Source organism: Diabrotica undecimpunctata, chromosome 9 (assembly GCF_040954645.1).
Source record: "Diabrotica undecimpunctata isolate CICGRU chromosome 9, icDiaUnde3, whole genome shotgun sequence".
NCBI classification, from domain to species: domain Eukaryota; kingdom Metazoa; phylum Arthropoda; class Insecta; order Coleoptera; family Chrysomelidae; genus Diabrotica; species Diabrotica undecimpunctata.
Window position 1 is genome coordinate 121102362 of NC_092811.1, and position 21088 is coordinate 121123449.

A 21088-nucleotide genomic window follows, 5' to 3' on the forward strand; every position below is an offset into this window, starting at 1 on the left:
TTGAAATATGGCTGTATAGAAGAATTGAAGGAAAGCATGGTGTAGGAAGTGAGAAGAAATTGTGGAACAGGAATATAAGCGACTGGACCAGAACTGAAGAAAACGCTCTCATACACCGAGTCCACACTAGACAAAACTTTGCCATAGTGGTCTCTAACCCCAATGGATATAATAGTATTAGAAGATATACAGGGTGAGTCACCACTAACGAGACGGAAGATTACAGCGAAACGGTAAGATTTTAAAACAATTTTAAATTTATAGTTTGAAAATTGATAAGGGCTACATTTTAAAATTATTTTGAAATATACAGGGCGTCCCAATAAAGTGTGGCGTATCAAAGTTATATTTTTTCTTAGTGGAACCCCTTTATTTTATTGCATTTTCTAATTGTCGGCAAAAAATAAGGTATAGTTTCATAAGACTATACCTATGTACAGAGTGTTCTGAGTTATGTGGAATATTTTTAAAATGTCAAGCTTTAAACAAAAACTCATTCCTAACTTATTTAAGAAATTCTAATAAAATTGGTTATACCTCTAAATAGTTGGATATTGGTTGAATGTATTTCATCATTAATTATTAAACATTTATTTACAGGGTGTTCAAAATTTGCAGTTTTATTATTGGATTATTCAATGTTTAATATAAGGCTTATTTTAAATGGAACACCCTGTATATTAAAGCATTATTAAATTAAAAAAAAATTCCACTTTCAAATGGTATATGGATGTCCTATAACTAGGAGTGATAAATTTTGCGTAATTTAAAATTTTCTTTTCGATTTCAAAATATTTATAGTTGTTACTCTCGATTTTTAATCCCATCATTTTGACATATTTGTTATAAATGAAACCAATGTAGTTGTAAACAAATGTGTATTCTTTATACTTTTACTTGCTGATACACAACGAATCAGAAAGAATTTTATTAAAACAAATAATACAAAATGAACATAAATAATACAAAATAAACCACAACTTACTACATTATAAGCAAAACAATTTTTTTAAAGAAGACTCATTCTCGACTTATTTAAGCAATTATAAAAAAATTTCTCTTACAGCGAAATAGTTGGGTAATGGTTAAATTTATTCCATTATTGATTATTAAACATTTATTTACAGGGTGTTCAAAACTTTTTTTGGTTTCAATTTTGGTTTGGTTTTAATTTTGGATTATTCAATATATAATATGAGGCTTATTTTAAATGGAACACCATGGATATTAATTAATCGTAATACTAAAAAAAGTTTCCTCTTTTGAATGGTATAAAGATGTCCTATACTTAGGTCTCATAGTTTTTGCGTAATTTACAATTATTTAAACTCTTCATCGGTATAAATATTGATTTTAAAACAAAAGATATAGTTAGTTAATGTCATTGTATGACATTGTCATTTTCTGACATTACGGTCTGGTAATTGTCAAAATATAAACATTCGTGTGTAATATTTAACTTTCATTGTTCCTAAAAATGAAAAATTACGCTAACCATGAAAGAGTCGACATGGTACTTTGCATTGGAGAATGTTTGGAAAATTGTCTCTTAGCTTCTAAAGTTTATGCTCAAAAGTACAAAGATAGAAGACACCCACAAAACGAAGTTTTTGAGAGATTGCTTAATAGATTCCGTGCTACTGGTAATGTTGCATACGAAAACGTAAATAAAAATAAACCAGTTATTGGTGACAACGTTAACGAGCTTAATGTCCTGCTTTCTGTTACGGAAAACCCAAATATTACAAGAAAAATTTCGGGTGAATTAGAAATTAGTCAAACTAGTGTATGTAGAATACGTAAGACCAATCACTTTCATCCGTATCACATTCAACTTCACCAGCATTTGACAGAACAAGATTATGGTATCCGTTTAAATTTTTGTTTGTGAACTTTAGATAAAGTTGGAGAAGATCCTGATTTTTTAAAAATGTATTATTTACAGACGAATCGACTTTTCATAATAATGGTCTAGTAAATAGACATATTTTTCATTATTATGACACAGAAAATAAACATTTATTTCGTACTGTTGATCGCCAACACCGATGGAGTGTTAATGTTTGGGGCGACATTATGGGCGAGTACGTTATCGGCCCGTATTTTTTTGACGGACATCTCAATGGGACAAATTTCTTAAATTTTTTATAACAAGATTTTTGGACACTGCTTGATTTCTCACGTGATGTTAGGATCTACATTAACAGAAAATTTACAAACAGATGGATAGGTAGAAGTGGTTCATATAATTGGCCCCCTAGGTCACCAGCACTAACCAAGAGGGATTTTTTTAAATGAGGTTATATTAAAAATATTGTATATGCTACACCTCCTACTACTAGAGATGACATGAAATTAATAATTACAAACGCGTTTGCTTCAATATCTCCTGATATGTTAAATAATGTAAATAAATCATTCGAAGATAGAACTGCTTGTTGTATTGCACAAGATGGCAAGCAATTTGAACATCTGTTATATACCTGAACATTTTTTACTTATTGTAAGTTTTGGATTATTTTATAATATTTATGTTCATTATTCATTTTGTATTATTTGTTTTATTAAAATTCTTTCTGTTTCGTTATGTATTTAATTGTTTTCAAAAAAAAATAGTGTGTGCTCGTAAGTACGTAAGAAGTTATAGGTACATCTATTATTATGACTTCAAAGAAATAAATAGTAAACAATTTTACAGTTTTATTTTTATTTAAATATTAAACTTATTTTAATACTTAAAATAATACAAAATACCAAACATAATGTTAATATCTACGTCATTTTTGGAAACTGTAACCTCTGCGCAGTTGCCTTTCACTTGATGAATCGAAGAAAATCTAAAAAACATCAGATTTTCAACAAATTTTTTTTATTTTCTTTTCATCATATTTTAATGCTAATTATCCTATTTCCAACGAATACAAATCCAAAGACATAAAAATTTTAATTTATTTACAACAAATGTATTTACAACTACACTAGTTTCGTTTATAACACTATGTCAATACGATGGGTTTAAAATCGAAAGTAACAATTATAAATATTTGAAGTCGATTTCCGTTTAACAAAATTTTAAAGTACGGCAAAACTATCAGTCCTAGTTATAGGACATCCGTATATCATTCAAAAGAGAAAAATTTTTTTATTTAATAATTCATTAATATACAGGGTGTTCCATTTAAAATAAGCCTTATATTACACATTGAATAATCCAATAATGAAACTACAAATTTTGAACACCCTGTAAATAAATGTTTAACAATTAATCATGAAATACATTCGACCAATATCCAGCTATTTATGAGTATATACCTGTATGAGTAATTTTATTAGAATTGCTTAAATAAATTAAGAATGAGTCCTCGTTTAAAGTTTTACATTTTAAGAAAATTCGACATAACTCAGAACACTCTGTACATAGGTATAGGGAAGTCTTATGAAACTATACCTTATTTTTTGCAGACAATTAGAAAATCCAATAAAATACAGGGTGTTCCATAAGAAAAAATATAACTGAAACGCCGCACTTTATATACCTACATACTATACATTTAAAAATTTTTCAAAATCTTTTACCGTTTCGCTGTAATCTTCCGTCTCATTAGTGGTGACTCACCCTGTATACATTACAATTTTAATTTCGAATACACTTCCAGTACATTAAAAATTTTTGATACTTACGTAAATTTTGGCATTTAACAGTATTAGCGTCGAATGGTACTAGTAAATAATCACAAGCTTCTCGCAGCTCCTGTACAGAAACCGACGGTGGGCACTTAATGAGACCTCCCTTATAATATTCTAAAATAGCCCTAAATACAGAAGCAGGTATACCATCAGCAACTTCGTACTCGCCTCTTTCATTAGTGTGGGTGAACTCCAACGAAGAGCTGAACATCCGACCGAGCATCGTGTTTGGATGGGCCGTAAATATTGTTGGATCTACGACGAATCTAGTATTATCCACTACTAAAGTAACCCTGTCTTCGGCATTGATTACTCCCGTGTTCGGTTGTGGTGAACATTGGCTTTTTGGATTTGTTGGTTGTAGAACTGCTCTGGACCTGAAAAGAAGCAATTCAAAGTATTTTTTGTGACGCTTATGTTATGCGTTTTCTTGCCTAGTGCGAGTTTGCTTGGGAGTAGCTAAAGAATGACATCGGGATTCCAAGAGGGACATAGAGCGTTGGACAAGGCACGATTTCGGCTTGGACAGTGATCCATAACTAGGCAAAGCAATTATTGTGTTAATACGATCCGTATTATGCACAGAAATACTAACAAAAACTTAACAAATAGGTCAAGATTAAAAAAAAATATGTAGAAAAGTCAACGAACGGTCCACAATACCAAAGTAATATTAAAATGAAAATTTGTTTTGAGAAATCGCCGAACTTGCAATATCAGATAATCGTAATTATCATGACTTAAATATTTTGTAGATTGAGCCGTTTTCTTCTACTTATTTTTCATGTATGTGTCTTTTCCGGCAACCGAAGTTGTTTAATGAAATATATAAATGTTTAAACTTTCTTAGTTGTTTCTTGCACTACTAAATGAAATAAAACTGAAGGATTTAAGAGAGACGGGAGACAATAATGCAGTCAAAGAACACCAAGGAGTTTAATGGTGTAAAAAAAAAACCTGTTAAAGTTGTTTTGTCTTACTGAGAACTTCACCTCCCAGTGATAACTCCCCACTAGGCTCTTTCTACTGATTATGGACGGTGTAACTCTAAAATCATAAATGTCGAAAGGCCAAACCTGGCAATTCCAGTACCAATTTACTGTTAAGTAGGTCAGTGCGGACAAATTTACAGCAAAGGAACAATTACTAACCTAGGAGTACCAAATCAGTTGGTACGTTTGAGTGTAGTGTACAAATCCAGAGGGAACTGTCTCAATCTTTTAAAACAAATAACGGGCTGCACCAGGGAGACCCTCTCTCCTGTTTAATCAGTGCAAATCCTTGCCTATGCTGATATCAATATTGTTGGCATACATATCAGAAAATATGTATAAGCAATCAATGGTGGAAATGAAATCATAATACTGACAAGCTCGAGAAAATGAAAAAAAAAATCATTACAAAAAACCCAACTGTCAAAAAGATTAGGAACTGAATAATATGATTGGACTATGAAATGTTCGGCACTTTAGAAGCAAGACCACTAAAAAAAATTAACAGAAAACTTGGACAAATATGACATAGATACTGATGTCTGTAAAGTTACAGACAAAAAGTTATAGTTAAAAGAGGATACACAAAAGAAAAAAACAAAATCACTTAAATAAGGAACTTAAATAAGAGGCATGTTTTTTAAGTAAGTACCGTTTTGCGATTCCGCCGCCGCAGCGCTACGGTCGGCGTTCCGCGCATGAGCACTGGTTACCTACATCTCTTGTCTACGCACTGACGCCATTACAGTCTGATTCTTCATTGTATACTTGTTTACTCCAGTGTTTAAGATGCCTCCAACAATCGTGAGTCACGCTGATTCTGAAGTACGGGCTGTTATACGATTTCTTAGTGCTAAAGGCGTAAAACCGATCGATATTCATCGTGAGATCGTTGAAGTTTACGGACAAAACATTATGAGTGATGGAATGGTAAGGAAATGGGTGAGAGCATTTAAAGATGGCCGCACAAATGTGCATGATGAAGAACGGAGTGGACGTCCTTCGGTCGTTAATGAAAATTTGGTGCAGAAAGTGGACGAAAAGGTGAGAGAAAACAGACGCTTTACAATTTCATCATTGTCCGACTGCTTTCCTCAGTATTCTCGTAGTGTTTTGTATCGCATTGTTACCGAGAACTTGAATTACCGGAAATTGTGTTCACGTTGGGTTCCAAAAATGTTGACGTATTTGCACAAAACCCAACGTTTAGGCAGTGCATTGACTTTCCTTGAGCGGTACCACAGTGAAGGTGAAGATTTTTTAGACCAAATTGTTACTGGTGACGAAACATGGGTGGCCTACGTCACACCAGAATCGAAACAACAATCCATGGAATGGCGACATTCATCATCACCCAAAAGAGTGAAGTTTAAGCAAACAATTTCTGCCCGGAAAATCATGTGCACAGTTTTTTGGGACAGAAAAGGAGTATTGCTAATGGAGTTTCTGCCTCGTAATGAGACAATCAATGCAGTGTCTTATTGTGAGACATTGAAAAATCTGCGTCGTGCAATCCAGAACAAAAGACGTGGCAAGTTGAGTAAGGGTATCGTTTTGCTGCATGACAATGCCTGTCTACATGTGGCTAATCAGACCAAAGATCTCATAAAATCATTTAAATGGGAAACTCTAGATCATCCTCCATACAGCCCTGATCTGGCGCCTAGCGACTACCATTTGTTCCAGCACTTGAAGAAACACCTGGGCGGTCAGCGTATTCAAGACGATAACGAAGTCAAAACATTTGTGATGCAGTGGTTAACAAGTCAGGCGGCAGAATTTTATCAGGAGGGTATTCAAAAACTGGTGCCACGTTATGACAAGTGCATCAATATTCACGGAAATTATGTAGAAAAGTAGATTAAGGTACAGGCTTTCATGTAAAAATAAAATTATTGCCATATCTTTGCACGTCTTTTTTTAATTCCAAAACGGTACTTTGGAAAACAAGCACCAACAGAAAGTACGGATGAAGATATTACAGATAACTATTATGAAGTATTAGAAAAAATGTTCAATGAACTACAATCAACACAAAGATTGGTAAGATATTTCAACACAAAGATTAGCAGAAAGGATGTATACAAGCAAATAACAGGAGGATATAGTAAACAGAAGGACAGTAACCAAAATGACAGAAGAGTAATAAAATTTCATTGACCACAATGAAATTCATGAAGGTACCTGGATATCACAACATGGATAAACAAATAATCAAATATACCATGTGCTAATAGAAGCTAATCTCCATTAAATCGGCAAAGACATATCCAGGAACAGATGTGTCATCAGACCACAATCCAGTAATCGTAAAATTCGAAATCCACCTAAAGAAAATAAAAAATCAACAAAAGACACAACAAATAAGCACTCTGCTAAAACACCCGAATGTAAAAGGAGAACTAACGTTGAAAATTAACGAGGAGTTAAGCAAAAAAATAATCAATGATAATGAAGATTCCAACGAAAAATGGGAATCATTTAAGAACACATTAATGATGCCAATTAAAGATACGCTGAGTAGTCACAAAATCGATGAAGCTAAGACTCCATGGATGACAGATGAAATCCGGCAACTAATGGACAAAAGAAGATCATACAAAAACAAAAATGTAAACGAATACAAAGCCACACACAAGGAGATCATGATAAAAATACGGGCAGCTAAAGAGAAGTGGTACAACGACAAATGTTTAGAGATAGAAGAACTCCAGAAAAATCATGACAGTTTTGAATTGCACAAAAGAATTAAAGAATTAGCAGGTATAAGACGGTCCAACAATAGTAACACCCTGGTTGATACGAATGGTAAAATAATATCTGATATCAAAGGCAAACTAAACAGATGGAAAGAATACGTCCAAGAATTGTTTGAGGATGACAAGACACAATAAGATAGCATGAACGATTGCGAGGAACATGATATAGATCCAAATATAACTAAGGATGAAATAATACATGCAATAAATCTGGCAAAATCTAATAAAACTGCGAGGCCTGACACAATTCCAACTGAAATAATTAAATTAATATCAGAAGATCAGATCAATGTATTAGTAGACTTATAATACTATATATAATACGGGTATTATTCCGAGAGATTGGCTCAAATCAACATTTATTACATAACCAAAAAAACCTAATGCAAGGGAATGTAATGACCACCGTATAATTAGTCTAATGAGTCACACACTAAAAATATTCTTAAAAATTATCCATTTAAGAATTTTCAGAAAAGTGGAACAAGACATCACTGAAACCCAATTTGGATTTATGAATGCCATGGGTACACGAGAGGCATTATTTGGATTTAATGTCGTCATGCAAAGAAGTATGGAAGTAAACCAACCACTCTATGTTTGTTTTATTGATTACAATAAGGCGTTCGATAAGGTCCGACACAACCGTCTTATACAGTTACTTAAAAATAAACACATTGACAAAAAAGACTTAAGAAAAATAACTCATCTCTACTTTAACCAAACAGCAAAAGTCAGAGTAGGCAAAGAACTTTCCGAGGAAGTAGAGATAAAAAAGGCGTAAGGCAAGGTTGCATACTCTCCCCCTTATCGTTCAATCTATATTCGGAAGAAATAATTAAAAAATCACTCGAACATGTAACAATTGGAATAAAAGTCAACAGCAGACCCATCAACAATATCAGATATGCGATGATACTATACTAATTGCAGAGAATGTACACGATCTACAGACACTTTTAGATAACGTAGTAAATGCTAGTGAGGAAAGCGGACTAATGCTTAATGTTATTAAAACAACATTTATGACAATTTCCAAAACACAACAAGACATTTTAAACATAAGAGGGGTTCCAATAGAAAAAGTAAAAAAATACAGATATCTTGGTACAAATATTAATGAAAATAACGAGTATACAGAAGAAATAAAAATGAGAATTGGACAAGTTAGAGCAACATTTAATAAGATGAGAAAAGTATTATGCAGTAGAGACCTTCGTTTGCAACTCAAAATAAGAATATTACGTTCATATGTGTTTTCGGAGCTGCTGTATGGGTGGAGGCCTCGACCTTAAAGAAAGAGGTGAGCGATCGACTTGAAGCATTCGAGATGTGGACCTACCGAAGAATATTAAAAATAAGTTGGGTAGACCGAATAACAAATGTTGAGGTCTTCAGAAAGATGACAAAGGAAATGGAAATCATGAATACGATTAAGATAAGAAAGTTACAATATCTCGGCCACGTTATGAGAGGGGATAAATATGTGTTGCTACAAACCATAATGCAGGGAAACATACAGGGAAAACGAAGTATTGGAAGAAGACGCATCTCCTGGCTCAACAATCTGAAAAAGTGGTATAATTACAGTTCCGTCGACTTGTTCAGAGCTGCAATCTCAAAAGTGAAAATAGCTGTGATGATTACCAACCTCCTTAAAGGGACGCTACCTAAAGAAGAAGAATAGAAGCTAAACATATGAAAACCATATGAGATAGTCGAACCTATAGTGGAGCAAACGCAAATAGGACCATGTATTGGTCAACGACCTGTAAAAAAGTAAAAAGATGTAACTGTATTAAATTTAGGTTTAGATTTAAAAAGGTTATAAAAAAAAATAGTAACAAAAAATGTGATATGAGAAGACTAAAAGATAAGGAAGCAAAAGAGACAGTCGCACGGATCTTTCAGAAAAGCTAAGTAACTTGGAGCAAACATAAGATCCAGAAGAATCACTCCAGAATATATGTGAAACCTTTAACAAGATCGGAGAGGAACATCTAATAGAAAATAAGGAAAAGAGGAAAAGTTGGATGAATGACAATATACTACAACTCATGGAAGAAAGAAGAAAATCAAAGAATAACAAAAGAATGTACAAAAATATTCAGAGGCAAATAAGAACGGAAATACGAAAGGCCAAAGAAAATTGGTTAAAAACACAGTGTGAAGAGATAGAGTTGTTGGAACAAAAACACGATATATCTAATATGCATAAAAAGATAAAACAAGCAGTTGGTCTTCAAAAATCCGACACAGCTAGCAAACTGTAGTAATACCAAGATCATGGCTGAAATCAACGTTTATTGCTCTACCAAAGAAAACAAAATCCGTATCCTGCAATAATTTGCGGACCCTCAGCTTAATGAGCCACATTTTTAAGTTATTTCTAAAAATCATACATCAAAGGATATATAGACTATGCGAAGAAAAAATCAGCCGTACACAGTTTGGTTTTCGGAACGCAGTTGGTACGAGAGAGGCTCTCTTGACCATACAAGTACTATTTCAACGATGTAGAGATATGAATTGCGATATTTATGCATGCTTCATTGATTACCATAAAGCATTTGATACAGTAAAACACGACAAGCTGATGGAGATGTTACCAAATATTGGAATAAACAACTGTGATCTAAGCATTATTAGCAATCTTTACTGGAATCAAACATCGTCTATCCGTACAGAGGCAGGAGAATCCGATTATATCAAAACCAAACGTGGGGTCCGACAGGGATCTATAATATCACCCTTGCTGTTCAACATATACTCTGGGGAAATCTTTCAAGAAGCAGTAGAAGATGTTGAAGCCGAAATTCGAAAATGTAACAATAACATCAGATACGCGGATGACACGGTGGTATTCGCTGACAGTTATAAAGCCCTCCAGGAGTTAATGAATAGAATCACAGAAGTGAGTCAGAGATATGGACTTTCACTAAACGTTAAGAAAACAAAATGTATGATTATCTCTAAGAAAGAACAGCAAATTGAAAGAATCAGTTGGTCCACCAATAGAAAGAGTAAAAGCATACACTACCTTGGTACTAACATCAATGAAAATTGGGACCATTTCCTAGAAATCAAATGTAGGATAAAGAAAGTAAGACCTGTATTTCAAAAAATGGCTAAGCTATTCAAATTGAGGGTATACAAAATAGACGAGAAGAACTAAAGGAAAAAACACAAGAAGCAGCGGACTTGGTATTACCAAAGAATAACAAAAAATATAAACAGACATGTAGTATGAGGATTGTAAGAGAGCAGTTGATGACTGAAATAAACCAGAATAAGGTTAAACAATACATAAAGTAAAGACAGGAAGTGGGGAAGATATGTACAAGGACACGAGGTTTCTTCTTGGAGTAGAAATTAAGCTATATTGAAGAATATTGTAAAAATAAATCAATCAGGAACTTGTACCAAGAAATAAAAAAGTAAAACGGAAGCTTACCCAGCCTAACATGACACTAAGGGATTAAAAGGTGTTGAAGACAGAAATCTATTGATGAAAAATATTTCAAAATCATATTAAATGCAGATCAAGATCAAAGCCAATAAATATAACTACCAGTTCAACGAACAAAAGGCCAAAACAATAATGAGAATGAAGAAGCAGCTACCAAGAAGATTACCAATGTATTTATATAAGGCTAAAATCAAATGAAAACATAATGTAACATATTCAAATATACATATGAAAGCATTAAGCCATCTATAAAAATAAATAATCGAGAAAAACAATATTCACAGTCATTGTGGAATGCACACAACGTGTTTCACGAACAAAATTAAATATTTGAATTGTGCTTAATATTAGCGAACATATCTTAAATGAAATAAACAAGTGCATACATCACTTATCTTAATTATACCATTGTATTAAATTATTTTCCCTAATCATTTCCTTCTCCACACAATTATATGACTGATAGATATGAACACAATTAACTAAATAACAAAAAATATAGCTTAGGTACAAAGTTGAGGATGTTTGGTGCTTTGTTCTAAAAATATTATTTTATTTAAACATTTGTTTAGTCTAACTGATAACAGTAGGAAAAAATAATACCCAGATTACATCTGGCTATATTGTCATGTATTTAAAAAGTGCTCGTGTCGGCTAGAATATCTACTTTTGATCAAAATAAATGTATATCACGAATTCCACAAAAAATATTCACTTTTTTGAAGCCAAAAACATTGATTATGAAATTTGGGGTGCACTTTTGGAACCAATTTTTTTTTTATTCTTTAGTACTGAAAACTGAAGAAAAAAAAATGTGCCGTAGCCTGGAACGATGGTAATCGTGTCCTGTTGCGAGATTTCAAAAATTGAATGAGCGAAATATTAGTGATTTTCTTCTTCTTTTTCTTCTTTTTATATATACATGACTGTCTGTTTTTCAATGTGCCTCCAGTAAGTTGTCGTTCCATCGTCTTCGTGGTCTTCCTACTGATCGTCTTCCTATTGAGGAACCATCTCTTGCCGTCTTTACTAGTCTATTTGTTGTCATTCGGCTTATATGATCGTTCCATTCTACTCTTCTATTCCTTACCCAGTTCTTGATGTTCTCCACCTTGCATCTACGTCGTATATTTGTACTTCTAGCTCTGTCCCATAGTGTCTTACCATCAATTTTTCTAAGTGTTTTCATCTCTGCTGTTTCTAACATCCTTTTTGTCCTCTCTGTGCCAGGTCTTGTTTCTGCCACGTATGTCATTATTGGTCTGATGATTGTTTAGCAAATTCTGCCTTTCGTTTCTTTCCCAATATTTTTATTTCTCCATATTGTTTCATTCAGGCATCCTGCGGCTCTGTTTGCTCTATTCACTTGATGTTCCACTTCAGTTTCAAGCTTTCCGTAGCTAGATAATGTGATGCCTAGATATTTTAACTCCATCACTTGTTCTATTAACTATCTGCTACTCTTTCAGAATAACAGCAAATTATTTGGACGAAAAATGTAAACGAGTTGTACATTTTTCAAATTTTCATTCTGTAATGCGATTTGGAATAGTTTTCTGGGGGGGAAGTGGTAACGCTGAACAGGTTTTTATATTACAAAAAAGAGCAATCAGAACTCTACTTAACTTGAAATACAGGGATTCATGTAGAGGTAATTTCAAAAAACTAAACATACTAACAATGGCTGGAACATACATATATGAATGCTTACTTTTCATTTTTAAAAATAGACATAAATTCTTGAAACACATAACAAACCATAATACTAATACACAAAACAATCTCATAAACTATAATATACCAATACACAGACTAACAGCATCTGAGAAAACCACAGAATATGCCTGTATTAAACTCTTTAATAAACTGCCTTATAGCATCAAAATAGAAACTGACATAAATAAATATAGAAAGTCTGTTCAACAGTTGCTCATACACCTTGAACCGTACAAAGTGGAAGAATACCTTCAAGCTGACCTGCAGGGAGACTGAGGGCTCTTATCTGAATCTAAATGTCACTGTTATTATCCTTATATTTTAATATTACTTTTATGTTATGTATAGGTTGTTACAGCAACCATTACAAATTATAATTGACACCATTCTCTCTATTGACAATTTATATTTGTGTGTAACTTGTGAATCCTGAGAATAAAGCTTTTTTCTATTCTATTCTATTATCTGACCTTCCAGTTCCAATTTACATCTTAGTAAATTTGCTGTTGTAACCATGCATTTTGTCGTTTTTGGGGAAATTAACATATTAAATTTTCTGGCGGTTATATTAAATTGGTGCAGCATACGTTGTAAATCATCTTCACTTTGAGAGAGTAGTATTGCGTCGTCTGCATAGCAGATTATTTTAAGTTGTTTTTCTCCCATTTGTTATCCTTTTTTAGTTCTTACTTTTTTTATTATTTCATCCATAAGCAGGTTGAACAATAGAGGACTCAGGAATCTCTCTTTCTTATCCCATTGTCAGCTTCAATAGATATTTTCGATCGTTTTGATTATTCCTAGAAGTATCTCTCTTGCGTACAGTGGATAACGTCTTTTAATTTGACCCCGTCAAATGCCTTCTTAAGGTTCACGAAACATAGATATGCCGGTTTGTTGTATTTTAATGATTTCTCTTGGTTAGTCGTAGTTTTTGCATATTCTATGGTCTCCTTGTTTTGGGATTGTCGCTATAATTCCCTTCTTCCATTCTTCGGGCATTATTTCTTTGCTCCATATATTCTGTATTAGTTCATAAATCTCTCTGTATAGTGCCTCCCCACCGTATTTTATAGGTTCTACACATATTCCGTCTCCTCTCGCTGTTTTCCCGTTTTTTAAATTTGCATATTTTCTCTTTCACTTCTGTATAGTTCAATTCTTCTTCTTGTCGTTCCATGTTCATTATTGTTTCTCTTTCTTCTTCTCTATCCGTTTCTTCATATATTTCTTCGAAATACTTCTGCCATTTTTCTGCTTCTTTAGCTATATTAGCTGTCCGTTTTCGGTTACCTAGTTTGAAGTATTGGTTCGTTCATAATTTCTTCTAGTTTTTGATTTTTTTTCGATTTAAATAATTTCTTTTTCTTTTGCCTTTGATCTTTGTTATTTCTCGTTCCCTTTCTTCGCTTGTGCTCAACCATTTCAATCTTGTTTTATTCTTTTCTTCCACTGCTAATTTACACTCATCGTCAAACCAATTATTTCTTCTTTTATTTTCCATTTTGCCAACCACTTTCTCTGTTGCATTGTTTATTCCTTGTTTGATTTTTTTTCCACTGTTCCACTATTATTTTACCCAATTTTTGAAATCTGACCAAAAACGTACAGTTACCCTCATTTCGGATGGCGACACTATTTTTTTCTTCGGTTTTGAGCACTAAAGAATAAAAAATAAATGGTCCCGAGAGCGTGCTATCAAATTTCAAAATCAATATTTTTGGCATTAAAAAAGGTGAATTTTTTCTGTGGAATTCGTCATATATTTGAATTACTGAAAGTTTTACATCGCTTGATAATAAATATCCGATCAAATTTGTAATTCATTGCTAACTGCGCCTTTAGCAAGGTGTTAAAAAGTTGTTTTTCTATTTTCTCGATATATGATGCACTAGTGTGTGTACAAATGTTCAGTAATTTTAGTAAATCGATAATGTGAGCACCTACAAAATCTGTTCTAATATAAAATATCATCATTAAGAAGCACCTGCGTTTCTTGGAAAGGATTAAAATTTCCAACGGTCATAGAATTTCTCATTGTCAATTATTTCAGCTAAAACTAACGTTTTTGTCTATCTAGATCTTTAAAATTAAAGTACACACTTGGTAGTTTTGTATGAATAACTACAAAAAAAAAAAATATTAATTTTGCTGACTTTGACTGTTCCTTTTACTGCTATGTTGAATAGTGTGGTTGACAGGGAATTGCCTTGTCGCAGTCCTGTTTATATTGCAATTGTGTTTGTGCTACTAGATCTTTAAAATTAAAGTACACACTTGGTAGTTTTGTATGAATAACTACAAAAAAAAATAATTCTGCTGACCTTGACTGTTCTGTTTACTGCTATGTTGAATAGTGTGGTTGACAGGGAATTGCCTTGTCGCAGTCCTGTTTATATTGCAATTGTGTTTGTGCTACTTTCTTCTGTTGTTATTGTAGTTCGGGATGCATTCATAGTTATTTTTGTTAACCTGATTAGCTTTTCCAGTATATCTTGATTTTTCATTTCATTAAAAAATTTATTTCTTCCAATATAGTCTAATGTAACCTTGTCTGAAGTCTACAAAGAGGGTGTGGAGTTCTAGGTTGTATTCGTGGCATTTCTCGATGGATACCACCGCATCTGTAGCGGATCTACCTTAACTAAATCCTTGTTGCTGGTCCCCAATTTTTTCTCGCTCGAGAATTGAGCAAGTTTTTGTCTGATGAGGGCTAGTAGAATATTGTGTTGTACTCAGTAGAGATATTCTTCTATAGTTATTAGTCTGTTGCTTTTCCTTTTTTAAACATTGGTATAATTCTGGCTTCTTTCCAATCCTCTGGCATTTCTTCTGCTTCCCATATTCTAACTATGTATTAGGTTTTCAATGCTTGTTAATAATTTTTCTCCTTAGTTTTAATCAGCTCATTGGGAATTTCATCTGGGCCACAAGGAAATCAGGATGAATGCATAAGAAGCATGAAGTCAAGGTCAATCAGTGTGTCAGGTCAAAAGTAGTTTCGAAAGGTAACAATAGACAGCAGAATGTGGGGTTGAAACCGAACGGCAGGTATGTTAAAACAATCAGCAAATTAATGTCAGGGAACATCCAAAAGATGATGAAATTGTAGCATTGGACAAGCACTTGGAGGAACTAGCAATAATATTAACAAAGAAAGTTAAAAGTTATGGAAGTATTAGTCAGACAGGAACTTGGAATATGAGGAGTACTTATGAAGCAGGTATCCTAAAACATATAGTGTTTTCTTTTTAAAATGTCATAGACGATAAGATGTTATGAACAGGCTTCATACTTGGAGATAGGTAACAAAGTGCTGTGGTGAGTTTGAACGCATATCTGAGAGGATATGTAGGTTAAGATTAAGAGGTACAACTAGAGAAATAAGTTTAAGTAGTGTGCAAGCTCTCCATCAGAAAATAAAGATCCAAATATAAAACAGGAATTTGATGGTAATATTGAACTTGATGGTAAGATACCAAAATATGGTATTAAAATCATAAAATTATAATAATTGACTTTAATTCAAAAGTAAGAAATGAAGAAATGCATAAGAAAACAATGAGTGGCAAAGCAAACGCAAACATGAAAAAAAGAAATGAAAATGGAAAGATGTTAATCAAGTTTTTGTGCAAAAGAATGATATGAGAATTATAAGTACCTACTTTGACCACAAAACAATTCAGAAAGAAACATGGGACATGCTGGATGGTCAAATTCAGATCAGATTCAGATCACCTATTGATGATTTTAAGATTAAAAGAAATGTGACCAAAGATAAGAAAACAAAGGTTATCATACAATAAATATATTATCGCCAGACTTAAGGACAATAATATTGCTGGGAAATTCTAAGTAGATGTAAACAAAGCCGATTGTAAAAAAAGCCTGGGCAGAAAAAACAAAGCAATATAAAAGTACCTGAGCAACCCAAGCAAAGAAGATAAAAATGAATATGAACTTGGGAGAAGGCAGACGAATAGGATGTGTAGTATTAAAAAGAGAGTATATGGATAAAAAGCTCCAAGAAACTGATATAAATACCATATTAACAAAAATAGATTCACTATTGATCTGGTAAAAATGATCCAGAATAACAAATAACAACAATTAAGCCTACACCTCTTGAACAAATTCCCCTTCGTTGGCTCAGTGAAGATGTTCGTTCAGTTGTAATGGTAACACCAAATAATAGTAGCAGAGTTTATTGATGAGACGTACACTATGGGTGTTGACCCGGGATTACCTTGAGTAGAGACTGATGAAGTTGATCGTTGAAGACTATCAAGTTTGCTGAGTGAATATTGATTGAATGCTTCTCTAGGCAAGAGATCTTAGTTTTATATAAGTTTTAATTGGGTCAATATTTTCGGGGACCACTTTTGACTGATGTCCAAATTATATTATTGATAATTGACCAAATGTGTATGTAACCTAATTAACTACGTGTGTGTATTTAATAACAAATAAATTCATTCGGTCTACTGGGTGATAAAATTATACTGTCCAATTTCGGATATGAATTCTGAAGATTTGATATTGGACACCTCTTCTCTATTGACTTCAAAAAAGCTTACGATAGGGTGATCAGAAGTGATGTTTATGAAGCTTTAAGAACACATGCAATTTCTTAAAAGGTAAGTAGGTTGGTCAAAATGATGCTATTGACGAGAACAATACAACAAAGTTAAGACAGGATTGAAACAGGAAAATCTGTTGTCAACTGTACTTTTTAATTTATTGTTGGAAGTAGTAATGAAAATAAGCAGACTGTAGTTAATTAAGGAGAAGGATTATTATGATATGTATATACAAAAGCAGAAAACAAAATATATGGGAAGTATATAGGAAACAAACGGAGACATGTAACTGCATGTTGACACAAACAATGAGAGAAGGAGATCTTGGTTCAAGAAAGATTATGAGTTTGAGTACCTAGGGTTTACTATAATAAATAATATAAATATATACTAAAATAAATATAAAACTATAATAAATAATAATAAGGACAACCATTCGAGCATTGCACAAATTATTGAAAGCAGAAAACATCGCCAGGGCAGCCAAGCTGAGACTATACTGAACAGTAATCTGACTCACTACTCTTTACAGTAGTAAAACCTGGATTATTAACAAATACCAGGAAAATATGTTGAATATCTGGGAGCTACATGTTTTAAGAAAAAATTCAGGGAGTAAATAAAAGATAAAAGAAACCTTTGGATAAGAAAAAAAACAGAAATTAAGGAAATGTAGATGAGTAAGACTCCCTACAGCTGATTTTCTGTATTGTAATAGCGAAAATTATGACAGTTAACAAATCCATTATTAGAATAAGTGGATTCCTTAGTAAAACAGTACAGTTAGTAAAAACTGTACCTTAGTAAAAAATCATCCTTATCACTACCCTTTTCATTTGCACATAAACCAAAAATTCAAGAATCTCTGAAAATCTGTTCCACAACATTTTGGTGTAATTCTGGAAATACTATACAAAATTAAACCAAAGGGTCTGGATCAGTTAAGAGATTCTGGTCAGTAACCACATCTCAGAACAGCTATATCTTAAAAAATAGTATAGAGTGGTTACTGACCATACTGTTACTACATATAAATACTATAACAGCAAAATTATAGTAACTATGTAAAGAGAGTAATAAAGAGAGTAATAAAACCTAATAAAATAATAAGCGTAATTAAAGTCAAAAAAGTAACAAAAATAAAATATTTAAGTACATAAATTGTTGCTGCACAAAAACAGTTATATAAAATTATTATTGCTCTAAGGAAATACAAAGGTGTGAGATGCAATCATAATAATTTTGATAACCAGTTCTAACGGTTTGGTGTAAAAAAAATCATTCCTGAAAGCCTCATTCTTAAAACAATTCCTACTGCAGTAAATTGGCTGTCTTAATCACTGATAACTGGTTTTAAAGTAGCACTTTTAAGATAGTTAATATTATCTAATGTATATATTCCTTAGACCAGTAAACCATTTTCATATTTTCCAATTTTTGTCCTTGAGTTTTTTGCCTACCGAAAATGTTCCCTTAGCTGAACGTTTATTACTAGTAATCAATGGAATGTAGCATATAATCTCTACCTACATGTATATTTACTTCTTCTTCTCATATACTTTTGCCTTCCCAGCTGTCAGATATGTATATTTACAAAATTTTCAAATACTTAAAAAAACACAAACACAAAAAAAGTTTTAGTAGTTTAAACTCCAAAATTGATCTAAAATCTAATATAATATTTACACATTTATAAATATATGTCCACATATATACATTCTCCAAAATTCTGTATGACACTGCACAACCAATTTTGTGAGAATTATGAAAACACTAATAGGAAAATAGTGCATTTGCAAATATTTATATATATTGGAACTAAAACATCTAGATAGATTGTGGATGCCATTAACATTATTTGGATAAAAAATGGGCTAAACATTTTCAGGCAATATAAAACAGATTGTTTAAATTAAACACAACAGCGGAAAATGCTCGAAAATAACTCCCTAAACTACAAAATTTAAGTATAGCATACCTTTATAGTTTTTTAAACTGAAGCTAATTTACTACATTATATATAAGATAAAAATACTGGGTGTTCAATTTAACAAAAGCATAAAATTAGGATTTGAATGCATACTGGAATAAGTGGCTCATTATGGATCCCCAACAAGATGAATCAACCAAATTAAAGGACTATCCAAAAGACCTATGCATGAGTTAAAAGAAACCAGAGAGATCTTTGGAGATGGACAATATATGACCTCACACTGACCACTACACTCAATCTGGGGGGATAAGGACTGAACAGAGAGAGTTCTTAATATTTTGTTGGATGCAATAAGTTCACTTTATTTTTGACTTGCAATCTAATATTTGCTGATATCAATTATAGGTCGTGTAACTCATATTAGGAAATATAGTCTGTCATAATTACCTAATTTGTTGAAATTTACACAATATAGTCTGAGTTAAATGTTCAAATCTTACAACAAACTTAAAAATGTCCTCAGTACTATTTAATAATTCCTAAATAAGATGCAAAAAGCCAGTGATTCTTAGGGAAATAGCCTTACAGCAAAACAAAATATGAAAATCTATTCCCAAAGGATAAGAAAAAACTTTTACGAAACAGAATTGATCAGTAAACCATCTATTGTACCACTATTCTCATCAAATTCTATCTCTTAACCAAAAACTGTTATTTGTTTTTAACTTTTTCTTAAAAGTTTGCAATATTTATGATATAAAAATATTAAATCACGAAATGAAATCCGAAGATTTCTAATTGTAGAAACCAAATTCAGATTTTTGCTTTAATCTGTGCCTTCTAAGAATTGCAAGGCAAAACAGACGTTGATAAAGATGTATCAATGATGATCAAATCTTAACTGTCTTTCCTTTTATAAAAATATTACTTATTTTACAATTTTATCCCTACGAATATGTATTTTTTATGAATCACTACAACTACAAAATTAATGAAATAACTAACAATCAGTGTTAAGTTACTGGCTAAAATACCCACGAAATATTTCAAAAACTTTCACAATGTTTTTTCTGGGAAGGCCAATGACACATACTTTTATGAATGACCCAAAATAAAATAAGTTATTAGAGAAATAAAAAGCACCTCATTCTATTCTTGAAAACCCTTCTCCTTCGGTCATCTGTGTAGTCTTCAGTATCACTGCTTGTATCATTGTTGGGATATAGGTGACGATCACTTGCTCCAGCCATTTTTACTTTTGGCAATAAACACTTCACAAATATATATAAATAATCAGAACAAATATCTCTGGAATCGATCCAGAACATAAAGAGCCTTTCTACATTAGAGAAATGGATAAAATGTGTGTTAAAATTACTTTTCTTGACCTCTCCAATGACCTGTCAATAAACTCCCTGACACAGACACTGACAGATGAAGACATTTGACACGAACAGCATCTAAAAACAAATTGGCAACATTTATTTCCTAAACTTTTACATAAACGGGGTATCGGGTATCCTAATTTCTTATAGAAATTAAAATCTAAATGAAAAAAACAGGTGTAAGAGTTTAGGGTTTCTATAAATGTTGCAAAGAGTATTCTTTAGATTCTAAAATTATTTATAGTTAAAGAGATATTCAACAATGGGCAGGAGAAGTAGTCGGAGCACTAAAATCAAGTATGATAAAATATCCAAACGTTTAACTAGTTTTCTTACTAAAAAACGGGATAGAACAAAACTTAGATGTTAGACGAAATAAAGAAAAATACTGAGAAGACCGATGCTCAGAACTGGAATCAGAAGCAGTATGGCGAGTTAAACGTATCTTTAAAAAGAACAGTATGTAAATTTAAAAGGAATATTGTTTGTATATATTTTCGCGTATTTCCAGTAACATGAAAAGAAACATATTCTTTATTACCAAAAAACTAAAACGTATAATACATT

At 32.4% G+C, this 21088-nt stretch overlaps 1 protein-coding gene across 3 annotated transcripts in view; it reads right to left on the reverse strand.

Moving 5' to 3' along the window:
- mri (BTB/POZ domain-containing protein mrityu) overlaps nt 1–20573 on the reverse strand; it is a 33279-nt gene extending 12706 nt beyond the window's left edge. Inside the window, exons 1-3 of one of the 3 annotated variants that reach the window (XM_072545113.1) lie at nt 20280–20573; nt 4122–4226; nt 3682–4064 (exon numbers count right to left, since the gene is read on the reverse strand). In XM_072545113.1, the coding sequence (XP_072401214.1) occupies nt 3682–4064; nt 4122–4226; nt 20280–20464 (673 nt within the window). In that variant the 5' untranslated portion in view covers nt 20465–20573. Of the gene's footprint in view, nt 1–3681; nt 4065–4121; nt 4227–11313; nt 11359–20279 lie in introns of those variants that run through there. The other 2 variants (XM_072545115.1, XM_072545114.1) reach the window with 2 other exon arrangements.
- Between the last annotated feature and the right edge of the window lie 515 nt (nt 20574–21088).